This window comes from Triturus cristatus, chromosome 11 (assembly GCF_964204655.1).
Source record: "Triturus cristatus chromosome 11, aTriCri1.1, whole genome shotgun sequence".
In the NCBI taxonomy this organism is placed as follows: Eukaryota; Metazoa; Chordata; class Amphibia; order Caudata; family Salamandridae; genus Triturus; species Triturus cristatus.
Genome location: NC_140594.1, coordinates 579614430 through 579628448, shown reverse-complemented (window position 1 = coordinate 579628448; position 14019 = coordinate 579614430). Strand labels below are relative to the sequence as shown.

The 14019-nt window shown below is 46.3% G+C and overlaps 1 protein-coding gene across 2 annotated transcripts in view; it reads right to left on the bottom strand.

Annotated features, from left to right (window-relative positions):
• LOC146785119 (uncharacterized) overlaps positions 1 to 14019 on the bottom strand; it is a 578200-nt gene that overhangs the window by 17435 nt on the left and 546746 nt on the right. For both annotated transcript variants that reach the window (XM_085633808.1, XM_085633809.1), the window contains exon 31: positions 12636 to 12680. In XM_085633808.1, coding sequence (XP_085489934.1) covers positions 12636 to 12680 — 45 coding nt within the window. The remainder of the gene's footprint in view (positions 1 to 12635; positions 12681 to 14019) is intronic.

Genomic DNA, 14019 nt, shown 5'->3' with positions numbered 1-14019 from the left:
TGAAGTGAGTACCAAACAGGTATGACCTCAACGCCCAGACCACAGCAAAGGCCTTCCTCTCTATAGCTGACCAACATTGCTCCCTGGGGGTCAACCTTCTGCTTATAAAAGCTACTGGTTGGTCCTGGCCCTCTGCATTCAGTTGTGACAAACAGCTCCTACCCCTATCTCAGATGCATCTGTCTGGACAATAAAGGTTTTGGAATACTCAGGACTTTGCAGAATGGGAACAGTGCACATGGCCTGCTCAGTTCAACAAATGACCTTTGACAGCTAACTGTCCACTAAACTTTCTTTGGCATTCTCTTGGAGGTGAGATCGTTATGGGGGTCACAATGGACCCATAGCCCTTAACAAACCTCCTGTAGTACCCAATCAGGCCCAAGAAAGCTCTGACCTGAGTCTGGGTTGTGGGAGCAACCCAGTCCATGATGGTCTGGATTTTGCTCTCCAATGGATGAACTTGGCTTCCATCTAACAAGTTGCCGAAGTATACAACTGTGCTCTGCCCTATCTGGCACTTGGTGGCCTTGACAGTGAGACCTGCCTTTTGCAGGGCCTCCAGAACATTCCTGAGGTGGACCAGGTGAGCCTCACAGGTGGAGCTAAAGACAGCAATATCATCTGGATATTCTGCACTATAGGCTTCCAGACCTGTGAGAACTTTGTTCAGCAACCTCTGGAATGTGGCAGGTGCATTTTTCAGACGAAAGGGCATCACAAGGCGTCACTGCCCGGAGGAGCCCGGCCTGGACCACCGCTCTAAAGCCTGCATTCCCGGTTATACTTCTGCTAACCACGCATAAGGTACAGATTCCTTTTTCTAGCAGGCATTGTTGCACTTGGTTGTGATGGCTTCCAAAGCCCCCCACTCCCGTACACAGGGGAAAAGTGCATGTGCAGCATAGCGCTCTGGCCTAAAGTCGCATCCTCCCACTCCAGCTCTCCCTACTTCTATTGACTTAATGCTCCAGAAGGCGATCGGAATTGTTACCTCTGAAATTGAACAGACTGAGAGGCGTCTTTCCATTACTCCGGAATGTTTTAATTCTAACCAATCTCTCTCGAATGACCGTGCTAATTCCATTGATTTGAACTGTGGTCAAAATGTGGTTCTAACTGTTTCTGATTCGCCTACACCTCTAAATTCTGTGCCTATAAGTGAGGGGTCTATTATCAAACCAAGGAAGGAAAAACTAGCTGCCCGGGGGAGATCCAAAGGTAAGAAACTCAGAGGGAGACCCAAGCAAGGTTCTACGCCCACTCTCTCTAAATCTCCCCAATCTCAGTCCTATCCCCCTGGGCTCATGCCGTCCTTGTGGATCTACTTGCTCAGTGCCGACTGATGGTAAGGGAAGAGATTGCCCCCGTTTTACTCAAACTCCAAAATAGCACGTTCATTAATAATACACCACTGGTCCTCCCACACCAGGAATGTAGGCCTACCATTCCAGACCCTACCCCAAATCTTGGGCTTTCTCCCATACAGAACTCAATCTCACCTTCGATTCGGCAGCCTCACGTAGCCCCTATTTTAACCCTAGAGCGACCTTTTTTAAATCCCGCAGCCCCTAGTAATAATAAAAATGTTTCTAATTTAACTGATGGCCAGGGAATGGTTGGTCCATTTTCTTATACCTCACATAATAATATCCATCCTACTGTTCCTCAAATAGCAAGGCAAGACGCAATGCCATCCAGACATGTAGATGATAATTCTAATAGCCTTCTGCCATCTTCTTTAGGGAATGTTGGGGGGGTTAGTCATCCGCTCCCACTAACCCGTCCTCCCACAATCAATCTACCTCCGGAAGCTGCTCCTTATGTATTAATACTGGCAGGCTTGCCCGAATTGAACCATGGTAATAGAGAATCTCATTTGGAACTTCGTAACAAGAGTTTGTTCTGGCTGGCAAAAAACAAGCAATTCCCTTACAGCAAGGCCGACGACATTCTGATGGTCAGGTGGGTGGCTTGGGTGGGCCCTACACACAAGTCTCTTCCTGGGGATTGTGTGATGATAAATTTTAGATCTCCTGCAGTCATCCGAAGTATATTAATGCAACATCCAATATTAAGGGATTCATCCTCGAAAATACGTGCTCTCACCCTTGATTTTTTTTATCCTTGTCCTTGGAGGACGGGTGCCCCCTTCCCTCTACTTAATCCTGAAGGTCGCGCCCCGCCGCCACAGTCCTTACCTCTGAATCTGCAACACCATACTACTCTTTTCAATTTACCTGTATCAAATCGCTATGCTCCACTGGAAGATGTGGATTGACTTATCAGGTCAGTCGTTCTGTCACCAGTTACCCACTATTTGGGCACATTGGATAATGACGGGGACTCTACTGCCATTTTTCCAAATACTGACCTAAGTAGGCCCGATGCTTTAGGGGGTCACCCTCATTTTTTATCTTCCTCTGTTAAAGGATCCCAATTGGCGAAGGGTTCTATTAATCTAGTGAACGACAAGGCTAGTACTCCTCCTCCCCCGGCATCTGTGGAGTTAAGTTCCCCAAAAATCAATGGCCCTGAATCACTGGCAATTGCTAACAAACTCTCCTTTCTGTCATGGAATGTAGCGGGGCTTCGTAGCAAGATGGATCTTCCAGACTGGGGCTCCTTTATCGATCAGTTTGACGTTTGTATGCTCCAGGAGACTTGGCTCAAGGAGCATTTTTCCAGGATGGGCTTTCTATCTGTTAATAATCTGGCTTCAACCGTCGAGAGGGGAAGACCTTTTGGGGGCATGTCTATCCTAATTGGTTCTCACTTAGGCTGTACTGTGTCTCATGTAGATATCTCTTCCCTGGACATACAGTGCGTTAGACTCTCGTTTCCCTCTAAAATTACTTTGACTCTTATTAATGTATATTCTCGGCCTACTCAATCTGGTAAAGAATCGCCTTACTGGACACCATAGATAAATTTATTCCAACAGTACAGGGCGAGACTATTTTGATTGTTGCTGGAGACTTTAACTGCCATTACGAAACCTTGCCTGGCTTTGCAGAGTCTATTACCTCTGAGGAGGACTCACTCTGGTCTATTCCTGACCTCCAAGTTCCACCGATTAAGTCCTGGACACCTCTTGCCCTTCAGTTGAATTCTATCACTCTGGCACACTCTTTGAGAGCTTGTAACGGTCGCTCTCTATCAGACTTGGAGGGTAGATCAACTTTTAACCGTCCTGGCCAGTCCTCTCGTATTGATTATGTTCTGGTAGAGACTAGGACCTGACCTAGGGTAATAGACTTTAAGGTCCTTCCTCGCCACGACAGTGACCATGATGCCCTTTCTCTTGATTTAAGTTTCCCAGAGATGGGCCTAGGTACAGAGGAAAGAGCCATTACTCGTGGTACCCCTCTTCTTTCAAATGACAGAAGAAGGCTTAAATGGCCTACGGTCAAAAGATCTCCAGACAAAATGTCCATTTTATACCAAGCTGTCTATCAGGCACTCTCAAAACTAATTGCTTAAATGAGACCAGTGCTATGATGTGTTTACCCAACAGATTTATTATATCCACTTGGGCTTAGTGTCCGCTCTTGCTGATACATTAAATCCTTCATTTGCCAAACCAGGAAAGCCCAAACAACTTTCTACCTGGTTTGATTGTAATTGCAAGACTGCAAAGGGGGCACTTTTGGTTGCTATTAAATCCATGAATAGACCATTGATTAGGCAAAAGAGATTACATTATAAGTCAGTGTTAAAGGAGGCTAAACAGAACTGGGACAACAGTAAATGGGATGCTATAAAATCTGCACTTGGGAATCGGGACACAAGGGAATTCTGGTTACTAATCAGAAATGGAAGTGGGGCAGGCCGCAAAGCAGACAACCCTAATATTGCCCCAGAGAAATGGATTGAGCATTACCAACTTTTGTACTCCTCTCCAACTGTCCCCAACCCTACTCCCAATTTCTCCTCTCATCCCTTGCCCCAGAACGTTGAGACCATATCAATATGCTCTTCACCTATCCCCTTTCACACACTTACTGAAGCCTCTCATTTTAGAGTTACTCTTTTAGAGGTTGAATCTGCCATAAAAAGGCTCCCTGCCGGCAAGGCGCCCGGCCTCGATAACATCCCTGGAGACCTTTACAAGGACCAAGTGGCGATATGGGTGCCGTACCTTTGCTACCTTTTTAATGCCATAATTATGGGAGCTAAAATTCCGGACACCTGGGTGGGAGCTGAGATCATTCCAGTTTTCAAAAAGGGTTCTCCCTTACTTCCGGTCAGTTATCGTCCGATCAGTCTGATCGATGTTAGCCAGAAACTCTACTCACGTATAATACTCGATCGGCTTCAGACTTGGATGGCTGACCATTCGATTCTCAGTTGTTATCAGGCAGGTTTTAGGGATAAGATATCTACGGTAGATCAGCTACTCAGGCTTCTACTTCTATATTGGAAAACCGTTAAGAGTAGAGGGTGGCAGCCTCTACCTACTTTTTGTAGATCTCAAATCTGCCTTTGACTTGGTACCTCGTCATATTCTATGGGCAGTGATGGAGGACATGGGGGTCCCCGCTAATCTTCTTAATATCATGAGGCGACTTCACATGGACAATTTTGCACAAGTTAGGAGTGGCAAACGGGGTGGTATAACATCCAGATTTCCAGTCTCGAGAGGAGTTAGACAGGGCTGTGTTTTGGCCCCCACTCTGTTCTGTCTCTTTGTGAATGCACTCATTACTCACCTCAAAGAGGTTAAAGACATCGATGCCCCAAAACTACTCAATGACCAGGTGGTTGCATTAATGTTTGCAGATGACACTCTTCTGCTATCTAAATCGCCTATGGCTATCCAACGTGCCCTGGACAGTTTCGCCAACTTCTGCCACACAAGGGGATTGGAGATTAATACACTAAAAACTAAATTTATGGTCTGTAATCCTCCTAAGACCAGACGTTCCAATCCTTCCTTGAATGGTATAGTACTTGACAGGGTCACTGTATTTGAATATTTGGGCATCACCTTGACTGACAGAATGGAGTGGGGCCCACAACTGGCCGAAGCCAAATTAAGACTGGCACAAACCACAGGTGGTAAATTAAGGCTTCACAGAGAGTCCTCCACCAAGCCAGTCGCTCCTATCGTGGAAATATATAGTTGCCAAGCACGTGGTGCTATCTTGTATGGCACCGAACTGTGGGGCCACTCCCTGATTTCTGACATTTGTAGGATGGAAAACGCATTCTTTAGATCATTGCTGTCTCTACCTTCTAGCTCCCCTCTTATTCCCATCAGAATGGACTTGGGTATTAGATCCATTGAAGAACTTGTCTCCTTACGACTTTTATTGTATTGGCGAAGACTTTGGGTAAGCCCTGAACTGCTGCATTTTAGACTTGAAACCCAAGAGCTGTTGTCACACGTGGGAGCCCACAAACTGCCCTGGTTTGCTTTTATCAAGAATGCAAGTGTGAAACTGGGTATCCCAGGTTTCTGGTCCAATCCTGCCTTATTTTGTGCCGAAATGTCTTGTGCTGACTTGGTCAATCTACATCGTAGGTACAGCATCTCGACCATTCTTTGTAATCCTGGGCTGGGCTCACTCACACTCGGCTATTTTAATAACAAAATTCATTATAGAGCAGAGCCATTTCTTGATGAGATTGTGCCGACCTCTGCGAGAAAACTGTATCTTCAGTTTAGATACGGTACACTCCCTTTAAGGGCTTTCTCTTATAAATGGTCGAATGATAAATCTACTGAATGTCCGGCCGGTGGGGGCAAGGAAGAGTCAGTTGCCCACGTATTTTTTTTTTTTGTGAGGGGTACAAATTAATACGACACTGCTGGCTTGTTCCATCTTGTAGAAATCTTGGGGTTACCAACTACAAACAGGCACTCAGTATATTACAAACTAACACCTCCACGCCCATAGTCTTTTCGGTCTCACGTTTTATTAATGCGATGTGGCGCAGGAGGAAAGCCTTTATATAAATTCATGGGATTTCTCCCCTCTGTCGATAATCTAGGAAAATGTATTCCTTTTTATTTTTTTAATTTATTAACTGTAAAAATTGTATAACTCAATTTTAAATCTTGTTTTTATCTCTGTGTATTTGTTATTGACCTGTCTGAAATTTTGTATCTTTGATGGTCTTTGACCGAAATAAAGATTATTTGATGTAAAGAAATTGATAATGCCCACTGGGGGTTGAAAATGCTGGTTTTGGCTTGGTATCCTCAGCTAGTTTGATTTGCCAGTAGCCAGCAGTTAGGTCAAATGTACTCAGAAACTTGGCTGAGGCCAAAGTATCTATGAGTTCATCTGCCCTTGGAATAGGATGGGCATCAGTCCTAGTGACTCTGTAGTAAAACCCCATCTCTCTTTTTCCACCCTTGGTGTGAGGTTTTGGCACAAGGACTACTGGACTAACCCAGGGGCTATCTGAAGGCTCAATGAGCCCCAATTCCAGCATATTTTGGACCTCTGTCCTGATGCAGTCTCTGATATGGTCAGGCTGTCTGTAAATGTTGTCCTTTACTGGCAGACTGTCACCTGTGTCTACTTCATGGGTATACCAGGTGGTTTGACTGGATGTCAGATAAAACATATGCTTGTACTGATTGAGGACCTTCCTGCAATCAGATTGCTGCTGGTCAGGGAGGCTGCCTGCCAAGGCTAGTCCATCAACTGACTCATCAACAGGGTTCTGTGAGAGGAGATCATGTCAGCCCTGTCCACAAAAGGTTTTGAGGCGGTTCACATGGAGTACCCTGTCGGGACTTCTCTGAGTGCCTAGGTCCACCAAGTAGGTGACCTCCCCTTTCTTTTCAAGGATGGTGGGGGGGGGGGGGGTCACTCCGTTTGTCTTGGAGAGCTGCTGGGGCCACAGGCTCCAACACCCACACTTTCTGGCCTGACTGCTAAACAGTCAGGACAGCCTTTTGGTCATGCAAGGCTTTCTGAAACTCCTGACTGGCCTCAAGGTTTTTACTTGCCTTCTTCATGTACTCAGCCATACATGAACCCAGCCCAAGGACATAGGAGGTTTGAGAGGTTGCTCCCATCCCTCCTTAACTAGACACAATGGACCCCTAACTGGATGTCCAAACAAAAGTTAAAATGAACTGTAGCTAACCCCCTTCTGAGGAACCTCTCTGTAGGCAAAGAGAAGGCAGGGTAGTAAGACATCCCATTTTCGCATGAGCTTTTCTGGGAGTCCCATGATCATACCTTTTAGGGTCTTGTTGAACAAGCCCATTGCAATGTGGATGGTAGGGTGTGGTAAAGGGCAAGTTACTTACCTTCGGTAATGATGTGCCTGTAAGAGACATATGTTAGTTATAGATTCCTTATCACCCCCCCGTGTCAGGATTTGGAGATTTTTTTTAGCAGTACCCCTGCATGTCGGTGGGTGGCGTCGGTCGTCTCCACGTCCGTCTTCGGCATCGTGCTTGCAGGGAGGACGTTGCGGTGCCTACTTAGACGCCGCCCCTGCTTGCTGACGTCAGTTCTGACACGACTTTCCACCCCAGAAGCGCAGAGCCATATAAGACACTGACCACTGTGCACAATAACTAGGGCCCTGCAAGGGAGTCCCTATCCTTAGAAGTCAGTTCGCATGGTGGGGAAGATGGGTGGGGATGTAAGGAATCTATAACTAACATATGTCTCTTACAGATACATCGTTACCGAAGGTAAGTAACTTGTTCATCTGATAGAGACTGTGAGTTATAAATTCCCTACCTTAGAATAGATACCCCAGCAATACCAACATCGGATGTGGGTCTGCGAACTAATTTCACACCAGAAAGTCCTGGAGGACTGAACGGGCGAAATAGCCATTTTTCTGGACTTGGCTATCCAGGCAGTAGTGCCTGGTGAACGTGTGCAAGGATGCCCACGTGCCTGCCTGACAGATATCGAGAAGTGGGACTCCACGTGCCCATGCAGTAGTTGCTTCCGTAGCTCTAGTGGAATGAGCACGAAGCCCCAATGGAGGCTCTTTTTTCACCAAAGCGTAGCAGATGTTTATGCAAAGGACAACCCATCGAGAGATGGTATGCTTTTGAACAGCCTGACCTTTCTTGGCGCCAACGAAGAGTTGATGATCCACCCAGAATCCTTTGTGCGATCAAGGTAGTAGGACAATGCATATTTAGGGTCCAGACGGTGGAGTCTCTCCTCCTCCTTGGAAGGTGGGCAAAGTTATCGTTTGTTCTATTTAAAAAGGTGTAACCACTTTAGGAAGGAACGAGGGCCTCGCCCTAAGCACCACTTTGTCCATATGCACAGAGAAGAAAGGGGGCTTGAAAGATAGAGCCTGAAGCTATCTCACCCTGCGAACAGAGGTGATGGCAACAAGGAAGGCAGTTTTCAGAGTGAGGAGCCTGAGAGGACAGTTGTGAAGGGGCTTAAAGGTAGCACACATAAGATAAGTTAAAATGCTGTTCAAGTCCCATTGGGGCATTATGAATGGAGAGGGAGGAAAGAGATGAGTAATGCCCTTAAAAAATCTATGTGCAATAGGGGACTTGAATAAAGAAGGCTGACCTGATAGCCGAAGAAAAGCAGAAATAGCGGCAAGGTAGCCTTTAAGAGTGCCCAGGGCAGAGCCCTGCTGGGTCAAATAAAATATATACAAAAGGACTTCTGAAAAAGAGGGTCAGAGAGGGGATCTACAGCCTTTGCTATGCACCATGCCTCAAACTTGTTCCATCAACTGGCGTATACCGTTTTCATGGAGGGACACCTGGATGCCAAGATGACATCACAGACTTCAGGTTGAAGGTCAAAAGCTGTCAACTGTCACCACTCAATCTTCACGTAAGGAGTTGGAGGCTGGACAGGTTTGGGTGAAGAACCGTCCCCTGCTGCTGCCACAGAAGATCCTCCCGAAGGGGCAGTCTGATCGGAGGATCAATGGCAATGCTCAACAGCTCGGGATACCAGACACTTCGTGCCCCGTCTGGGGCCACAAGAAAAACTTGGGCCCGTTCACGCTTGATCTTCTTCAGCACTCGGGGCAGAAGTGGTACCGGTGAAAAGGCGTACAGGAGGCCGCAACTCCACTCGCAACAAAAAGCGTTGCCGAGGGAGAGCCGCCTTGGAAACTCCAACGCACAGAATTGCTGACATTGCGCGTTCTCTTCGGTGGCGAACAGATCTAACCAAGGCTCTCCGCACCGCTGAAAGAGAACTTGCACCACCTCTGAGTGAAGACACCATTCGGGATCTACCAGGCACCGATGGCTGAGTTTGTCTGCCCTGGTGTTCAGGGAACCTTAAAGTACTGTGGCAGCATGGTTTCACGAATATTAAACCAAATATGCATTTTGCTCTCTCATATAGTCATGTGAACATCAGGATCCTGGGGATTCCGAATGTTGATCAAAATTATTCTTGCAAGAAAAAGTTATCTGCGAGGGTGGTGGGTAACCCTGGGCGGTGAACTCCGCTCGCAGAGTTTGTGGAGTTTTCCGCACTCCCAAAAACTCCGCTCTACATAGCGGAGCGGAGTTTTTTCCCTCGCTCGCGTTTGTCAATGTCAAGTTGGCGACCGCAAGCGAGGAAAATCAACCTACCAGCAAGATTTTTCTTCATTTGCGATCACCGGCATCAAGCTGGCGAGCGGGGAAAATCAACCTCCCAGTGAGATTTCTCAACGCGCGGGGGGGGGGGTCATGTTTCTCACTGCGAGTGGTCGCGTTGAGAACCAGCCCGTTCGCGTTGAGAAAGCTACCACTCGAGTAAAAATCTACTCGAGCAGCAGAAAAGGAAAGCAGGGACCGCTTGCGCTGTGCATGGTGCTGTTCGCGATGATTGCACAGTGCGGACAAGCATCCAGCACTGTGCAATCACCGCGAACGGCATTTTTCTATCATACTCCGCCACTTGTGGAGCTCCGCGTAGTGCGGCAGAGTTTTTTCTTTACACTTTGCGGAGTTCCGCGTAGTGCAGCTCCACGAACTCCGCCCAGGGTTAGTGGTGGGTCATGTGTTTGCCAGCATATTCACTGAACACAGGCTATACCTGTGAAAATTCTGTTGTTTCAACTTTTTTTTAAACATTTGATTAGTGCGTCACTGGAACCAAGCAAACTTTATTTACTCGTCGCAACACACTGACAAAGAATTCTATTGAGTGTTTTCTCTGACTATTGTGCACCGCTGGCGTCGGTACGCACGTATTTACGCAAACGTCTGGGATTCTTGTTTTGATAAAGGTCGGGCACTCGGTGCAATGCACTTGTGGCGGCAGGGAGAAAAGCGTGGCAGAGGTTGATTTGAAGTAAGTACCATAGCCTGTAACAGTCAATTGGTTGCATGGACTGTTGAGTCACGGTATTGACATTAGAATTCGGTTTCTGATCTAGGAAAGTGGCAGTACGATGGACATATTAATCGAGCATTTACACATTTTTGGACAGTTGTCGTTTAAGTAAGTTAATCTCGCAGGTGATTGACACACAAACAATGTAAGCTGCACAGTCACACTAATGGGTACTCTTGTTGTCTTACAGATTATTTTACATCAGTGAATTAGTAAAGCCGCGTAATGTTTAGGTAGGATTGGAAACTTTTTTTAATTAGGCTTCTTTGCACAAGATGGTGGTGTATTGGGAGATACTTTCTCCACTTGGGAAATAAGAGGTGCAGTTTTTCGGAAAGGCTTGCATGTTTTATTCAATCAGTAGAGCATGGCTATCTTTTTTTTTTATCTCAATATATTCGGACACTTCATGGAGCATGCTACACACAGCAGTGGTAAGGGCACTTTGGGTGAGCCGGTAATAATCTTTAGGACACAAATAATTTTGAACAACTTCATTTGGCAATCATGTACCAATTAATAGGGGATGGGAGAGCCTATTATGTTCTCTAATACTTCTTGTTTTCTATTTTTGCTTGAACATATGTATTATTTGTCATTTATAGAGTTCCCCTGATGAAAGGAATTCCCGAAATGCATTGGGAACACTGCATTGGATACATCAGAATGGTCATTTGTTTGTAATATAACGCAATGAGGAAACTGCAACACGATCATTGTATGACATAGAATTGTAGTATTGAGGATTATTTGTTGTTTTGTGAAAATACTTCCTTTGAAAATAATGGTTGTGAACAAAAAATTAAATAAATTGCAACAAGATTGCATGAGAAAGAGGTTACAAAAGTTTACTTTATTGATGAACCATAGGGACATGTGCACCTTGAAGGGTGTGACAGGATTTGTACACAAAGTTTCAGAGTTCAGGGAACCTGCCAGGTGTTGAACCACCAGGGACATGCCCTGATGTTCCAGCCATGTCCAGAGGTTAAGAGCCTCTTGACATAGGGTCCACAACCCCACCCCGTCCTGTTTGTTGCAGTATCACATGCTGGTGATGTTATTTGTGCACACCTGCACAACCTTCCCTTTGAGGGTGGGAAGAAATGCTTTCAGTGCCAGGCGGATCGCCCGGAGCTCCAACAGGTTGATATGGAGCTCAGCCTCCACTGGAGACCTGACTCCTCTGCTCTCCGCCTCTCCCAGATGGCTGTCCCATCCCAGGAGGGAAACATCCGTCACTACTGTGAGGTAGGGTAGGGGAAGAGTGAGGGCTCTGCCTCTGACCCAAGCTTGGTTTGTTAACCACCACTGCAATTGTTGCACACTTCCCTCTGAGATCTGAACATAGTTGGAAAGATTCCCCTAGTGCTGCACCCACTGGAACTTCAAGTCCCACTGCAGAGCCCGCATATGCCATTTGGCATTATCTACCAGCAGGATGCAGGAGGCCATGAGGCCCAGCAGCTTCAGGGTTATTCTCGCCGAAACCTGGGATAGAGGCTAAAACATCAGTATCATAGCCTGAATATCCCGGACTCACTGTTTGGAATGATAAGCCTGAAACTGCACTGTGTCCAGAACAGCTCTGATAAAAGGGAGCATCTGAGAGGGAGTCAGGTGTGACTTTGGCACGTTGATAGGGAACCCCAGTGAATGCAGGAGGTCTGCCGTAGTCTGGAGGTGGGAGACAACCACCTGGGGAAAGCCCGCCTTCAACAGCCAGTCGTCGAGATAGGGGAAGACTGGGACCCCTGATCTGCGCAAATGTGCTGCGAACACCGCAATCACCTTCGTGAACACCCGAGGGGCACTGGTAAGGCCAAAGGGGAGCACGGTGAACTGAAAATGCCTGGTGGTGAACCAGCTGCTCCATCAAACTAATTGTACCACACAACCAAATTACATGTGAAGAGCACTTTGTAGGACATGCACAAAGCTCAAGGGCTTTGGGATTGGGGGTTGGTGCAGGGAGAGTGGTGCAAGCCATGGAAAGCAGTGGCTAGAAACTACTGGGTAACTGTTCAAATGAGGCAAGAGGCAGGGTACTGGAGCAAAGGGTCTCCAAGCTCAACAGGGTCTAGAATAAGGGGGCTGAGACACTGTTCACTGCTGTAGCTGGTGCTTCTTAACACCAGTAAACAAAACTGATTGTCTATATGATGTGGGGTGGTCAGTGATTCATACAAGGGCATTACGGATGGGGTTGGCCTTCCAGCATTCACTAGTCAAGGGTTCTCAAAAGTAAATTCCATCTCCACTTCTAACTGGCTAAATCGCCAGCACTGTTATACGTTAAAAAACTGGAACTTATTTTGTTCACACACTGCTCACCTGAGTTGACAACCCGCTCATCTCTGGAGTCACTTCGTCGTCGATCTGTGGGAATTATAATAACAAGAAGGATGTTCAAACATGGGAACTTTAAAATAATTAAAGTTATTGAACAATACAAAAAAACAATGTAAATGTTAAAACAGCTTCAGGATCTGTGTTCTGAATAACACCAGGGCTAACCAATCACAGGGTACTCTGTACATTTCAAGTCTATAACAAATTCCATGTTTCAGAACAGTTCTTCATGTACTAATGAGGTGGTCATCCCATAGGAAACTGATTTTTTGATGGTCAATAACTTTGGAGCTGTTTGAAGACTATACAAATAATTTAGGGAAAACGTTGCCATGCACCACAGGTTCATATTTTAATCAGCTGTGCAGATTGGTAACAGTGTGGGAAGCTATTTGCGTTTGGATTGAGAAAATCATATCCAATTTAAATTATGTAGCAACTTTATCTATTTGTTACAGTAAACACTGTTGAACAGATTTACAATAAATAAGGTATGATAGGACAAATGGATGGCAGAAAACCTCCCATTATGCTCAGTAAGACAAGAAACTGCTGAATGTTTTGCCCACTGGTGACACAGATATTGGGATTAAACAATAGTTGAAGGGTACGTACTGAGCTCAGGGTGTACAAGGGTTGGGAAACCACACTGCTAGACCAAAGGCTACGTCATTTGCCCAGGACCTACTGTGGAGCAGTATTGAGTGCAGGGCATGATAAAGGACACACCATGTGCCCAGTACCTGCTGGGCACGGTCAAAGGCTGTTCCATACAGGTAACAGTAATGAGAGGAGAAGCAAGGAGTTGCCATGCAACCAAGAGTTACTGAAGTGGTGTACTTGTTGCAGGGCATGACCAAAGGGCCAGAATTTACTGAGAGTTGCACAATATTGTTTCCTATGGGGAATGGAGACATTGGCTGGTAACTTGGCAGTGCTTAATTTGAGCTGGTGGGTGCAGGTGGGACCAACCGTCACTCATCTTTGGGGACCGGCACTTATTTTCTCCTCATCAGACTTTGACCCAGACCAGGAGAGTGAAATAAAAGAGGAAGAGAAAGACAGAAAAGAACGTGAGAAACGTAGGGAAAAAGACACTGCAGGACTGAGATAAAGGGACAGGGAGAGTCTGATGTTGGCTTAAAGAGGCATGTGGTTGAATCAAGACCATGTGTCTTTGGTATTGGCATGCTGACAATCAATAGAGCTGGCTGTGGGATTCTGAGCACAGCACTGACCACGATACAACTTATTTTACAAATCGAGTACTGGAACTGGCCTAAGCTACTTGGCATAACTGAAGGCCACTTCCAGCAGGTTTTGGGGTGACACAGCCAGGAAACATGTTGTGGCTGAAGCCCAGAGC